The 15395-nt window shown below is 41.5% G+C and overlaps 1 protein-coding gene across 2 annotated transcripts in view; it reads right to left on the minus strand.

Moving 5' to 3' along the window:
• Nucleotides 1-15183, minus strand: part of RNF38 (ring finger protein 38) — a 415096-nt gene extending 399913 nt beyond the window's left edge. The window contains exon 1 of one of the 2 annotated variants that reach the window (XM_073549653.1): nucleotides 14357-15183. In XM_073549653.1, coding sequence (XP_073405754.1) covers nucleotides 14357-15017 — 661 coding nt within the window. In that variant the 5' untranslated portion in view covers nucleotides 15018-15183. The remainder of the gene's footprint in view (nucleotides 1-14356) is intronic. The other variant, XM_073549654.1, reaches the window with a different exon arrangement.
• Between the last annotated feature and the right edge of the window lie 212 nt (nucleotides 15184-15395).

Raw genomic sequence — 15395 nt, forward strand, 5'->3', positions numbered from 1 at the left:
CGACTTGTCAAAATATCCACAAGTTTGGAATTGTGATGTCCAGGTGTGCAGCGGCCTCCAGGACTAAAAACTAGGTCAACAGAAAACACATTACAGCTTGGTTTCCTTCGTCGGGGTAGCCTTCTAACTGCTTCCCTTATAGGCCCACTATGGGGTTTATTCTTGTCATTTGGACTTGATGAGATTAACCTCACTTTTGATCTACCTCTCTTTGGGCCATCATTCTCACCGACATCACCTTCAACCACATCTACAATTATATGTAATCTATGCTATTTGGCTTGATATAATAAGTGCCAAAACTAACCTTTGTTACATGTATAAAACTAATTGCACACTGATAAAAATAATAAAATGTGGGTGTGAGGGGTACCAGAAACATGGGCATGAATGTATTGCTAACTTGCATAAATAATGTCAAATATACATTTATCTATAAAGTGGAAGTGTTTGAAATCTCACCCTCTTATGTGCTTGTGCTTATTTTTTAAATGGTAATTATAGTTAAAATACAAATAGCTTTAGTTCTTGATTTAATCATCTTGGAGCTAGCGTGTTCAAATTGTATATCCACTTGCTTCCTGCTTTTGACATTTTTGGAATAAAATACGCTTTTCCCTTTTCTTGACAGATTATCTCCAAAGAAAGAGGTATTTGAACATCAAATTTGGTTAGGCTAGGGTCACACAACCGATTTCCTCTCATTCGAGAAATTTGGTCCATTTAGCTAATCACATTTTGCTCATAGTTTGATCCGATTTTCTCAGATGAGAAGATGGAAAAAACTAGATCTCCATCTTCTCCATTCTATCAATCCGTGGAAATAGAATTGCACCCAGATGTCATCAATGCACTGTCCGATTTTTCCACGGACTCGTTGACTTGCATGGCTGACTGAGTTCTGATTTACGGATGCAGACTCGGTTTGAAGAAAAATCAGACACGTCCTACAGTATAACATTGGTCTGACTGTGATGCTTTATCAGATCGCTCTCGGACCGAACATACAGGGTGCCGTCTTTCTTTGGGTTGATTCTAGTACTATGGCCGAATGATAGGGATAGGGCATTACACAGGCCCACACAGATATTGCCAAGACTCGTGGGCTCCATAGTTGTGCTGTTTCGGCAGTGAGTTATTAAACCAATATTTAGTGGAGTCTGCTGACTATTTCTGGCAACTGATAAGGTCTCATATTCTAAAGAATTTTCTCCGCAAAAAAACTATGAAAATGAATTCCTTTGTAGCTACAAAAATGTAAATGTAACGTTATTAGTGATTGATAGAGAAATTTTTTTTTTAGATATTTTATATTTAGTTCTACAGGCTTAATAATTATTACCTAATTTATTTGCTTTGGATACATAAACTCAAAATATGGCTCATTTCAGTTGGCCATGATGCGGCCACATTTAAAAGTATAGTGGAAGGACTGACCATTCTCTTACTTTTGTATCTACTCCTAGCTTTGGATTACAAATCTGCACCAAAACTTGCAAGAGTGAATCATGTCTAATGACAATATTTGGCTTGAATTGGTATGTTCTCCCTGGACTTGTACGGCTTTGCAGGTAGAAAAGGTTGTTTGGCTCCTTATTAAAATGATAGACTGTATGCTAGAGATATCAATAAGACTCTCTGGGGACAGAGATTAATGTGAGTGATATGTTCTCACTACAGCACTGTGGAATATGTCATTCATACGTGTGTAAATAATAATGCAAATTGATTAATTAGAAAAAATAGGAGAATTAATGAACATCTTAACGGCCGCCGATACGCCTTTTAACAATAGCAGTTAAGGGTACTTATTCCTTAGCGCCGCTTTTTAATGGCGCTGAGGAATAAGGTTATAGCGCCCCCAAGCAACGGAAAATCTCCATGGTCTCGGTTACCGGGGGTAGCCAAGACCCCGGAGAATATGACTCGGATCAGTTTTTACCGTCCCCAGTCTCGTGATCACCGTTATTCATGGAATAACGGCAATCGCAAAAAATGTCTGATTTCCCATTCATTTCTCTCTCCTCTGATATGATCTAGCATACCAGAGGAGAGAGAAACGGGATCCCCAAACCCCCCCCCAGTATCCCTGGACCCTGGCGTCTTCTTCCTGGAAGAAAATGGCAGATGTATGCGCAGTGCGCCCACTGAGATCTGCCGGCCGGCACTCGGCAACAATAGAAAATTTTTCCTATTGGTTCATTTTGATCACTGTGATAGACACTACAACAGGGATCAAAATAAAATAAAAATAGTAAATCAAACCGCCCTTTATGACCCCCTTAAATAAAATTAAAAAAATGTATTTTTTTTCATTAGGGTTAAAGTTGGAGCTAGGGTTGGGGTTGGGGTTAGAGCTAGGGTTGGGGCTAGGGTAAGGGTTGGGTTTAGGGATACGGTTGTGTTGGGGTTACGGTTGGGGTTAGGGTGGTGTTAGAACTGTGGTTAGGGTTGTGGTTAGAGTTGAAATTAGGATCAGGGGTAGGGCTCTGTTAGGGTTGAAGTTAGAATTGGGGATTTCCACTGTTTATGCACATCAAGGGTATCCAAACGAGACATGGTGCCCACCATTTGATTCCAGCCAATTTTGCTTTCAAAAAGTCAAACGGTGCTCCCTTCCTTCTGAGCCCTGCCATTCGCCCAAACAGTGGCTTTTCCCCACACAAGGGGTACCGTCATACTCAGAAGAAATTGCACAACACATTTTGTGGTTTATTTTCTCCTGATACCCTTGTGAAAATAAAAAAGTTTGGTTCCAAAGTAAATTTTTTGTGAAAAAAGTAAAATATTAATTCTTTCCTTCCACATCGCTTTAGTTCTCGTGAAGCACCTGTATTGCTAAAGTGGTTTTGAGTACCTTGAGGGGTGCAGTTTTTAGAATGGTGTCACTCTGCAGTATTTTCTGTCATATTGACCACCCAAATGCACTTCAAATGTGAGGTGGTCCCTAAAAAAATGGTTTTGTAAATTTTGCTGGAAAAATGAGAAATCACTAGTCAACTTTTAATCCTTACAACTTCCTAACAAAAAAAAAGATTAAAAAATTGTGCTGATGTAAAGTAGACATGTGGAAAATGTTACTTATGAACTATTTTGTGTTCTATGACTCTCAGATTTAAGGGCACAAAAATTAAAAGCTTGAAAATTGCAAAATTTTCTACATTTTTGCCAAATTTCATTTTTTTTCATAAATAAATGCAAATCATATCAAAGGAATTTTATCCCTAACATGAAGTACAATATGTCACGAGAAAACATTCTCAGAATCAGATGGATTCGTTGAAGCGTTCTAGAGCTATTATCTCAGAAAGTGACAGTGGTCAGAATTATAAAAATTGGCCTGGTCATTAAGGACAAAATTGGCTCTGTCACTAAGTGGTTAAAACAAAAAACTTTCTAAAACAATTTGTATATATGAATGATATAAAAGTATTGGCTTTACTAAAACATGAGACAATGAGTTAAAGCACCACTCCAGCGGTTTTCATTGCAGCACTGGAGTGGTGCCACAAATCTAAATTTTTTGCCCCTAGTAGTATACTCACCAGCCGTCGTATACAGCTGTTCCCGATGCTCCTGTCAGTCTCTGGCAGTTTCTGACCTGCCGGATCGCTCCAGTGTTTTCTGGATGATCCGGAAGTCGCTACTGAATGTAAGTCTATGAGAGCAGGAACAAGGCCAGAACGAGGTTCTCATAGACTTACATTGAGAGCTTGTGACGTTTACCTCTGACTTCTGGTCAGTCAGAAGTTGTGGTCGCAAGACTGCGGAGTGGGACCAGAGCAGCTCTGGGAAGAGCTGAGGATGGCGGCTGATAAATATAATACAAGGGTCAGGGAACTTAATAGTAGCACCACTACAATGCAGAAGTAAAAAAAAATAAATGCCAGTTTTTTTTTTTTGTTTTTTTTTTAAAAACCTGGTTAAAATATATTCAAAATAAATGGTGAAAAGAATTACAGATGAATATCACAGGGTTACCTTGAAAGAGTTAAAGAAAATCTGTCATCAGATTTTTGCTACACCATCAGAGAATTGCAATATAGGGACAGAGACCCTGATTCCAGTTATTTAAAACTTACTGAGCTCCTTGCTGTAGTTTGGACAAAATCACTGCTTTCTCTGCATCATAACTAGCAGTTCTCTGATTGCTGATCTCTATCTAACCCTGCTCACATCACTGATTAGCAGCTTTCTGTGTACAAGCAGGAAGCTGCTAATCAGTAGAGAGGTAGGTTATACAGAGCTAATGAATATAGAGGACTACACGGCAGCAGGTTTACTTGTCCTCTAGTGATAATCTCCTGCTGATAAAACAGTGATTTTATTAAAAATACAGCAAGCAGCCCAGTAAGTGACATTGCTGGAATCAGTGTCTCTGTCCCTATATTAAGCTGCTCTCAGATTAGGTGGCAAAAATCTGGTGAGAGCTTTCCTTTCAGGCCCATAGGTCACAGTTTTGGATGCTATGTCCTAATCTGGATAATTTGGTGATGACAGGAAAGCAGTCAGAGAGCTCTCATTTACTAGGTGCAGTGGCTGTGTAGCCTGGCTGCAGGGTAATAAGTGCAGACCATTACTACTGACTACAGCAATATGCGCCCATGTATAGGACCATTCTCTCACCAGCCCTGATCTGCATTTCTAGCTGTGTGATTGCTGGCGGTAAGTAACTTATATCGGTAGTGCTAGGAATGTCCATATTGTGGAACCAATAAAAACACATAATAAAACAGTCATTGATACCAATTAAAAATCAGTATATAAATGGACTTGGTATGGGTGACTATGGGTCAGACATGTTTCATTTTTCTGCACTTCCTGCTTGCGATTCCATTAAAGAAGTGCACTCAGCGAGTCCGCAGCCAGTAATACCTCTGTACAGAAAACAGTGGACTGCATTCAGCTGTAGAGCAAGTCTGATAAAAAATGATATTGTGTAACAAAAACACATTGCTACTGTCAGTTACTGCATCAGGATTTAACCCCTGCATCACCAGCTGACTTCTCGCTTTTGTTTTCTTTTTTCCCTTCTTCCATTTTTCACTGTCGTCACAGCCATATTAGGTTTGGTTTTACGCGGGACAAGTTATGCTTTTGAATTAACCCATGAACTGTATCATATTGAATACCTGCTGAAAAGTGGGGTGAAATTGTAAAACTCCATTCCACCATTATGGTTTGAGTTTGTTCTTACAGTGTTCATTGAATAATAAAAATGACTTGGTAATATTATTCCACAGATCAGTATGATTACAGTGATTAGAAAGAAAAAAAAAAGCTCGCGTGTGTGTCACTGGAGAACGCTGGGGCATGTTCTCCTATAATATGTGAGCTGCTATTTTTTATTCAAATAAAGATACCAGGACACTTATGGTGAGTGCCGCTTTTTCTTCTCTTATATTTTTATATGTTGGCTTTCATGACAGTGCAGTAAAGAGGCAGTGACCAGGTTAGTCCAACCTTATCGTCTTTATTTTGGCAACTTACAAAAATAACTCAAACTTCATTCTCGGGTTCGCAGCCAGGTCATCCATAACAGACCGTATCAAGGTTGCCGTGGGCGACTGCACGGCCATATCACTAGTGGGTGCGTCAATGGCTTTGCCTTAGCTGGCCTGTGTTCAGACTCACATAAAATGTCCTGCACAGAGCTCTCTACTCAGATGCTTGCAAACCAAACACTGACACCCCAAACCTTAAGGCTGTGAATTCTGCTGCGTTTCCGCAGCGTTTTTGGCCCTGCGGAAACACAGCAGATTCTGCTGCGTTGTACAGTACCTTTATTTCCTATGGAAATAAAAAAACGCTGTGCACATGCGGCGGATTTTTCCGCGCGGTTTTGCTGTGGTTTACAATCCGCAGCATGTCAATTCTTTTGTGCAGAAACGCTGCGGTTTCAAACCTCATCCATTATGAGGTGTAAAACCGCAGGGCAAAACCGCAGATAAACCGCAGGACTAAAGTCCTGCGGATTTATCTGTGGTTTTCAATACAAAATCCGCAGAGCCAAAAAACTCCGTGTGCACATACCCTAACTGAAAGTTTAATGGAATCGTTGACATGGGCCACTCCCAAGACCAGGAGTGGAGGGAGAGATCCGCCCCAATACCATCCTACAGATCTCTCAAAAAATAAAAGCCAATGTGAGGTTTTCCTAAATCTGACTTGGTCAGACAGTTTCACCAAGTCCACAATATCTTTTATTTTGGATTGGAACCACGGCTGTGGCTGTAATTACAATGCTCTCCAGTAGGTTTAGTATGCTTCTACGCGCATCCTGGGGGACACATAAAGATCCTCATATATGATTCCCCTCACTGCCTCACAGTATACAATAGGCTAAAAAAATGTTGAATTGTAAAACAAATGTGTTTGTGTCATCATTTTCTGAGACTTGTTAAATTTTTCTTTTTCCATCTACGGACCAGTTTAAGTGCTTGTTTTTGTTTGCTGAGTTGTTGTTTTAATTGCTACCATTTGGGGTATATAGAATATTTTGATTGCTTTTTATTGCATTTTTAGGATGAAGGTTTATTTTGTCTTTTCAGTGTTAAACGTATGTTTAAATAATTTTCTATTTTGACAGAAGGGACTTTTACAAAGATGACAATATAAATTTTATGGTTATACAGCACATTGAAACTATATTTGGTCACTGCTGTTACAAGCGCATGGCAGCTGTGTGGCACAGCCAACATCTGTCCAGAACAGAATGGGCTCAGATCCAAAGCCAACTCCATACACGTGAACCCTGACTGTGACATACATTAATACTGGCTTTGCAAAAGGGTTAAGAAGGTTGCAGTTCTGTTAAAGTAAAAAAAATAAATTAAAAAGATAAGTACAGGTATATGTGGTTTGTGCATATTTCGGTTTTCCCCTTAATTGGCACAACAGCCTATCCAATGAAATCATATTTGAGCCAATGGAATATGAGACGTAGCATATGATCTAATAATTATTATTGTTACAAAATGGATTAAAAACTAAGAAATAGATAAAATTGCCATAGGTTTTCTTCAAAATAAAAGAATTAGAACAAAAAATAAAAGACAACACAAGTGAAAATTTAAACTGGAGTATATTCTGTTTCGAACTCTTGCTGTTTGCTACACAACAACATTTGATATTACAACAATGCAATAATAACATGTTACTCATTACCAAAATTTGGATCAATATGATACAAATAAAAAAGAAAAATAGTGAAACAAAGGTTAGTTTGTTTCATAAACTCCATATACAGGCATTATAATTCTAGCATCCAGAAATTTGTTTTTAACCAAAAGTTGGCCTGAAATGTTTTATCATATAGTGATCTAAGATCTTTTTGCCTGACAATTGCATCAATAATTTCTGACTGGGGATAAATACTCATGTAATGTATCATACCCTCCTCAGCAAGGAAATTGGAACACCAAGATGGAAAAGTGGTGACATTATGAATATCACAGAATAGATAAACATGTTAATGATATATAAATGATAAAAAGACGAAAACAGAATTTCCATCTCGATTTAATCAGTAACAAGCATGAGCACCATGTGCACAAATACACACACACCTTGGTGTACTATCAATGAGGTCATTAGTGATTGTCTGAGGCATGTTCTGCCAAGCTGAGTGCTCTTGGGCAAATCATCAAGATCCGCTGTTGGCAGCTCTCTTTAGGCTGTGTGCACACGTCCGGAATTCCTGCGGATTTTATGCGTTTTTGCCGCATTTTTTTGCCGCGAAAACACTGCAAAAACGCATAAAATAAGTAAGCCATTGTATTCAATGGCATTCTGCACATGCTGTGCTAATGCTGCTTATTTTTCCTCGGCAAAATCGCATCGCGGAAAAATACGCAGTATGCCTATTCTTTGTGTGGAATCGCGGGAATTTCGTACACATAGGAAAGCATTGTTCCGCTTACTTTCCGCATGTGGCTATGCCCACCATGCGCAAAGTAAGCGGAAAATATGCAGATGGTACCCGGGGTCTGGAGGAGAGGAGATTCTCCTCCAGGCCCTGGGTACCAAATTCCAGGTAAAAAAAGAATTAAAATGAAAAATGGTGATATTCTCACCTTCCGGCGTCCCTCACAGCGTCCCTATGCCTTAGCGATGCTCCCGCCAACTTCCGTTCCCAGTGATGCCTTACGACAATGACCTTTGATGAAGTGGCGGTCTCGCGAAACTGTAGCGGTCTCGCAAGACCGCTACGTCATCAAAGCTCATTGTCGCAAGGCAATTAGGCATCACTGGGAACGGGAGTTGCTGGGAGCATCATGAGGATCGGGGACACTGCAGGGGACGCCGGAAGGTGAGAATATCACGATTTTTTATTTTTTTTTATTATTTTTAACTTTATATCTTTTTACTACTGATGCTGCATAGGTAGGCTCAACAGTAAAAAGTTGGTCACATTAGTCAAACACTATGTTTGACGAGTGTGACCAAACTGTCAATCAGTTTTCCAAGCAATGCTACAGATCGCTTGGAAAATGCTAGCATTCTGCAAGCTAATTACGTTTGCAAAACGCGAGTTAAAACACGTGAACTATGCATGCAGAATTCTAGCGTATTTCCCACGGCAGGGAGTTGCGGCAATTCCGCAACGTGTGCACATAGCCTTATAATTGCCAAACAATGACATCCCAAATGTGATCGATGGGAGACAAGTCTGGAGATGCTGAAGCACGGTTTGGCCATGCAGACTGTTCACAATAACACGAGCAATATACGGTTTGGCGTTCATACTGGAAAAAGGCAACACCTGTTGCTTCCTTGATTTGCATAACTTTATAGCTTGTCCTTTTTGGTATTGCAATTTCAATTTTGAAGAATGTATAAAAATACTTCCACATTCATATCTGCTTTTTATTACTTTCTTGGTGGGAAAAAAAACAAACTAAGAGTTCACAAAGGTCTCCAAATATCCCACACAACAATCCTTAGGGATGAGATGTGCCACAGTAGTAAAATGTAGGTTTCCTTATAATGTTTACAACAAAAATGTAAAGTAGACACCCAATCATCACATCCATATGTGTTTAGTTCACATCTCATGTTAAAGGTACCCCTACACCTAAGGTATCAGTCAGCTGAGAGCGATCTCTCCCAACATCAACACACTCAGCCAGGTTCTGCATAGATGGAGCAGAGTTAGGCTATGTGCACGCGTTGCGGATTCTGCTGCGTTTCCGCAGCGGTTTTGGCCTTGCGGAAATGCAGCAGTTTCGCAGACATGGTACAGTACCATGTTACCCTATGGACTTTCAAAACCGCTGTGCTCATGATGCGTTTTTTTCCGCGCGGTTTTGCTGCGATTACAAACTGCAGCATGTCAATTGTTTGGGCGGATTCCGCAGCGGTTTCACACCTTTAACATAGTAGAGGTGTGAAACCGCAGGGCAAAACCGCAGGTCACTTTACCTGCGGTTTTACCTGCGGATCCACGCGGAAAAAAACGCAGGTGAATCTGCAACGTGTGCACATAGCCTAAGCCGCTACTGGACATCTGTAGCGGCGGATTGTCTCCTGTTAGGACAAATTAATCATATGATGGTCAACAAATTGGGTGACTTCTACCTAATGTGTATGTAAGCTTTAAGACCACCGTTACCAATAAGGACTTGGCTTTATTTTTGCCCTAATAAGAGGTTAGTCATTGAAACTGTGTAATAGGATCTGGCTCCACGTTGATATTTCACTCAATACCAATGCTGTTTGTTGCGGTGGGAGACCAGATATCTTTTCAAAAAGTCAAATTTCCCCGTCCCATATTACGGTCATTTTTTAACATTTTTTTTGCACCTGACATTGTTGAAGGGTTGCCTTCCAATAATGATATATTGATAGGGTTCAGTACAATGATGTAGAATGTTATAAGATTAACTCTTAAAAGATGAAGCTAGGTTTCCATGTTGAAGTCATGGGGCTAAAGTGTGCTTTGTGACCTAACACAACATGCATGGCTTTTTTGTGTTTCACCTATACTAGCTCTGGCAATTCACAGTAAGCCGCATGTGGTTTTGCTGCATGGAATAACCCAGCCTTATTCCATTTCTGCCACTCTTTATAGTTTGAGCCACACATGCAGCAGGAAGTGTTTTCTTGGCATCCACAAAACTCAGAATCTCCTGTCAGGCTGACACATTGTAAATCATCGTGCCAGAGAATGTATTTCCACTGCTTCTGAGTCTAGTGATGATGTGCCTTAGACCATTCCAGTAGAAGTTTGGCATTGTGTAGAATTTATGTGCAACTGCTTGGCCAGAAAAGCCCAATCTATATAGATCAAGGTAAATAGCTGCTCACAATTGACCAGGTCCACTGGTCAGAAATGGTGAAAAGACATTCTACGATTGAGCTATTTTCAAAGTCAATTAGCATTCAGTTTGAGCGTTTCTACTCGAAATGTTGTCTATTCATAGTTGTATTTCATGACGTTGTAAAAAGAGGTATAACTGATATCGTAGTTCTTTAGGGGGGTATGACCAGGAGTATGCTATCGATATATAACGCAGCAGCATAGCATACAAGTGAACTACAAGATTGACAGGCGCCAATCTTGGATTTCAGATAACAAAATAGCTAGTGTACACCTCCCGAAGGAACATCAGAGGTATGGTGCAGATCAGGAATACAATGTACATCTGTGACATATATAGCAATGAATACAATATTTCTTACAAACCACTAACCATCATAAAAGCATTTCTGGGGGAAAGGCAGAAAGAAATGCTTATATATTTACAAATATATAGAGTGGCATGTAAAAGTTTGGACACCCCTGGTCAAAATTAATGTTATTGTGAACAGTTAACCAAGTCGAAGATGAAATGATCTCTAAAACAAAAAGTGTTTATAAGCCTTGTTACTTTCAATAGGGGATGCTACTATTATTATTATTATTATTATAGCGCCATTTGTTCCATGGCGATTTACATGTGAGGAGGGGTATACATAATACATACAAGTACAGTAATCTTAAACAATACAGGTCACGACTGGTACAGGAGGAGAGAGGACTCTGCCCGCGAGGGCTCACAATCTACAACGGGATGGGTGAGGATACAGTAGGCAAGGGTAGAGCTGGTCGTGCAGCGGTTTGGTGGATCGGTGGTTACTGCAAGTTGTAGGCTTGTCGGAAGAGGTAGGTCTTCAAGTTCTTTTTGAAGGTTTCCATGGTAGGCGAGAGTCTGATATGTTGTGGTAGAGAGTTCCAGAGTAGAGGGGATGCGCGGGAGAAATCTTGTATGCGATTGTGGGAAGAGGAGATAAGAGGGGAGCACAGAAGGAGATCTTGTGAGGATCGGAGGTTTCGTGCAGGTAAGTACCGGGAGACTAGGTCACAGATGTACGGAGGACTCAGGTTGTGGATGGCTTTGTATGTCATCGTTAGGGTTTTGAACTGGAGTCTTTGGGTAATGGGGAGCCAGAGCAGGGATTGACAGAGGGGAGAGGCCGGGGAATAGCGGGGGGACAGGTGGATTAGCCGGGCAGCAGAGTTAAGAATAGATTGGAGGGGTGCAACAGTGTTAGAGGGGAGGCCACAGAGCAAGAGGTTGCAGTAGTCAAGGCGGGAGATGATGAGGGCATGGACTAGGGTTTTTGCAGGTTTTTGGTTGAGGAATGTACGGATCCGTGAAATATTTTTGAGTTGAAGTCGGCAGGAAGTGGAAAGGGCTTGGATATGTGGTTTGAATGAGAGATCAGTGTCAAGGATAACCCCGAGGCAGTGAGCTTGTGGGACTGGAGAGAGTGGGCAGCCGTTTACTGTAATGGATAGGTCTGTTGGGGGGGGGTCACGTGAGATGGGCGAAAGATGATTAATTCTGTTTTGTCCATATTAAGTTTTAGAAATCTAGCGGAGAAGAAGGATGAAATAGCAGACAGACATTGAGGGATTCTGTTTAGTAGGGAGGTGATATCTGGTCCAGAGATGTAGATCTGTGTGTCATCAGCATAGAGGTGATACTGAAAGCCATGAGATTCTATGAGCTGTCCGAGGCCGAAGGTGTAAACGGAGAAGAGCAGGGGCCCTAGGACTGAACCATGCATGGTGCTCAAACTTTTGCTTTGGCCCATTCTTATTTTTGTAATTTTTAAAATGTAAAAAGTGACAATGTTATTTTTGCCTAAAACACAAAGGAAATGTGTCATCTTTAACTTTAGGCCTTTTAGAGATAATTTCATCATTTACAAACTTACAAACTTTTATATGCCACTATATATATATATATATATATATATATACATACATACACATTCCCATGTTATTTATATGTATATAAGTGAATATAAGTACCCAGCTGAAAATGCTATGGGGGAATGAATCAAGAGAAGAACTTTTTAGGTCAGTTTTTGCCTTTGCATCCGCCAACTTTATCAAAGTGTCACATGATATCTAAATTTATAAGACTCTGCCTTGAAAATTTTTCACCCTTTTTAGCTATTCCAACCAAAACTGGAACGATTTTACAATATTCTGTACAACTTTTTTTTTTTTTTAAATTGCATAACATATACAGTACTGTACATAGCTGAAACTATAAATCTGCCAGGGACCTACCTGTATTAACAAATTCAAAATAAAAATTACAGACTTGGTGCAAAGTGCTTTAAAAAAAGGCAATTGACTTTTATAAATATGTCTAAAAACTAGAACTAGCAAACAAAATGTGCCAAAATTTTGATGCAAAACAATAAGAAATCCAAGCACTAGAAAAAAAGCAAATCTATGCCAGATACAGTATGACCTGGAGTAGATTTCTATTATAATTTACGCCAGTTCCTAGCATAAATTATTGTAAAATTTTAAGTCTGCAGAAGGTCTTGCCCCAACTGGTGACAGTGACATAAAGACTGAAAAAAGCCACACATTTCTTTGCAAACAAGTGTGTGCCAACATTTTTTTCCACCAGAATTCTGGCTCAAGTCCTATAAATGTCCCCCACAGTATCAGAAGTCGAGCCAAGTAGAATGGATGACTTATCAATTGATCAAATGTATCAAACCCATTAGTAATTAGACACAACATTCTCACATCAGAAATAAAAGTCCATTCTGCTAGTTTCCTAAAGTTTCCTGATCCGAAGATGCGATTCACGCTAGGTACATCAGAAGACATCTCCGGAGCTTTAAATTCTAGCAGAAGTTGGCCACACATGGAAGAATTTCAATAAGGAATGATACTGTTCTAGTCAGAGATGTTTTTATTAAACATTTGCTAAACAACAAGGATCAGACACAAATGATCACTCTTGTAACAGAAAGATATAAATACATAAACATAAAAATGTTTATCCCCCCATTGTAAAACACATACTCCCTACTAGGAAATCATCTGTGAAACCACTCTTCTCACACTAAAATGGGGTCCTGGGATCTAAACCAACCAAGAACATCTGCAAGAAGTTCCTATGTTTTCCCAGTGTTTGTGCAGGATTTCCGCTAGGTTTTCCACCCACACTCCAAATACTTACTCATCGAAACCATATTTCTATGAAATTAACTCCACAGTATCAGTGACAGGGAAATTAGATTGGGACCGATGGGAGAAATGGCAATCTCTGTACAGCTCTGGGGTATATGTTGGAAGTAACGTCAATGCCTATTCCAACGTTGGTGGTCATGCTGTGAACTCATATAACATCGCTCAGTCACATACATGTATCTTCTTTATTTTCTTTACATGTAGGCTGCTTTAGGTGTGATCAAGCATGATGACCGGGAGCTGGAATGATTTGCTCTGCAGCAGACAAATACATACATGTATATATATATATATATATATATATATTGTCACATCCTGCATCCTCCCTCAGAACTGAGAATTAAAGTGATATCATAGATGTGCTAGAAATCTAGCAGCAGTAAAATCCTTCCAAGACCCTTCTCACCCCCTACAGGAGCATGTGTCCAGCATTACAGGAATGCATGACAAGCAGGAGGGAGAGGAGAACTTTGCCTTTGCTACTGCCTTAACCCATTCAGCTGCACTGCTACTTGATTACCAACAGGGTCCTTTTAATTTAACTCCTTCACTTCCACCACCACTGGCATACACACAAGCAAAGGCAAACTGCACAAGTCCATGTAGCTCCTTGGAGACAATGTCATGTTCCAAAAAATAAACCTCCCCAACACAACATATGTCCTTCCTTTCCATGTGCCATGTGGTGGTACCCATGGGTTTCACAATGAGAGCTGGTAACCCAAGGGTTGATACGTTTTGCCCCCTGTTTACAAGACACATCACTTTCCAGTAGTCACAATGGCGAGGACTGGGAAAAGTTTTGTAAACATGGAAGTGACAGATCTGAGAAGTGACTGTTATGTATGCAGCAAGATCTGCTCCTACCTGGCAGAGGTCGTATGTGGTGGTGGTGGTGGTAATGATCAGTGGTGATCGGACTGGTTCCCCTCCTCCTGGCCACTACTGGCGGACTGTGGGGTTGCCTTGCTCCCTCTGGGGGGTTGTGATCGTCCATGCCTGGCACTCGCAGGGCAGCAGAGATAAGGTGAGGTGCTGGGGGGGTCTGGAGCTGGTGGTAGAGGGGTACCCCAGGCATGCCATGCAGCTGCTGTTGCTGTTGGTTCATGATGAATCCAGACCTAGATCTGGATCTAGTCCTTGGGGGCTCCAGGAAAGCTGGGAGTAGGAAGGAAGGAGCACCAGGAGGTAGAGGAGAAGAAGGGGGTGAGGAAGCAGAGTACACAGCCTGGAAGAAGGAGGACGGGGAAGAGAAAGACGGGGTGACCTGCACCAGAAGTGGGTGCTGGGGGGAGGCGGCCAGCAATCTGCTGGTGGCTGCTGCAGCCTCGGCCCCTGCTTCAGCCTGGCTGGGATTGAGGCAGATCGGGAAAGGCAACAGCCCACCTCCTCCTCCTCCTCCACCACCCCCGCTGTCACCGCCTCCTGCTGGCTGCTGCTGCTTGGGGTCCCGCAGCCTGTCTGCCGGATGACAGGAGGTAAAGCAGCCGGGGTCCTGAGCGGAGGCTTGCCCGGAGGCGATTGGCATCACCCACAATGCCAGCTAGAGGCAGCACCCACAGCAGAGAAGTTCCTGGCGTCCCCCTCCTGGGTGCTCCGTGCTGGGAAGTGTCACTCCATTCCAGGCTGTGCCCAGCGCCGGGTTCCCACAGAGCCAGCAGTGGAGCTGTGTACAACATCCAGCAGAATTGTAGCAGGGAGAGGACTGACACACCATCCGCACGATCCCCCTCCTCCCTACTCTGTGCCTGGAGAGGGGAAGGAGGAAGGAGCTGAAGCCGCCTCTCAAGGCAGAGCTCCAGAGCCAGCACTCTCCCTCCCCTCTCCCTGCTGAGGATTCCCCCTCTGTCTTCATGATGTCAGCAGCACTGGAAACATGGAAGTATCTCCCTCAGCCTGGGCTGCC

Source organism: Dendrobates tinctorius, unplaced genomic scaffold, assembly GCF_039654945.1.
Source record: "Dendrobates tinctorius isolate UK_male_01 unplaced genomic scaffold, ASM3965494v1 ptg000160l, whole genome shotgun sequence".
Taxonomy (NCBI): Eukaryota; Metazoa; Chordata; class Amphibia; order Anura; family Dendrobatidae; genus Dendrobates; species Dendrobates tinctorius.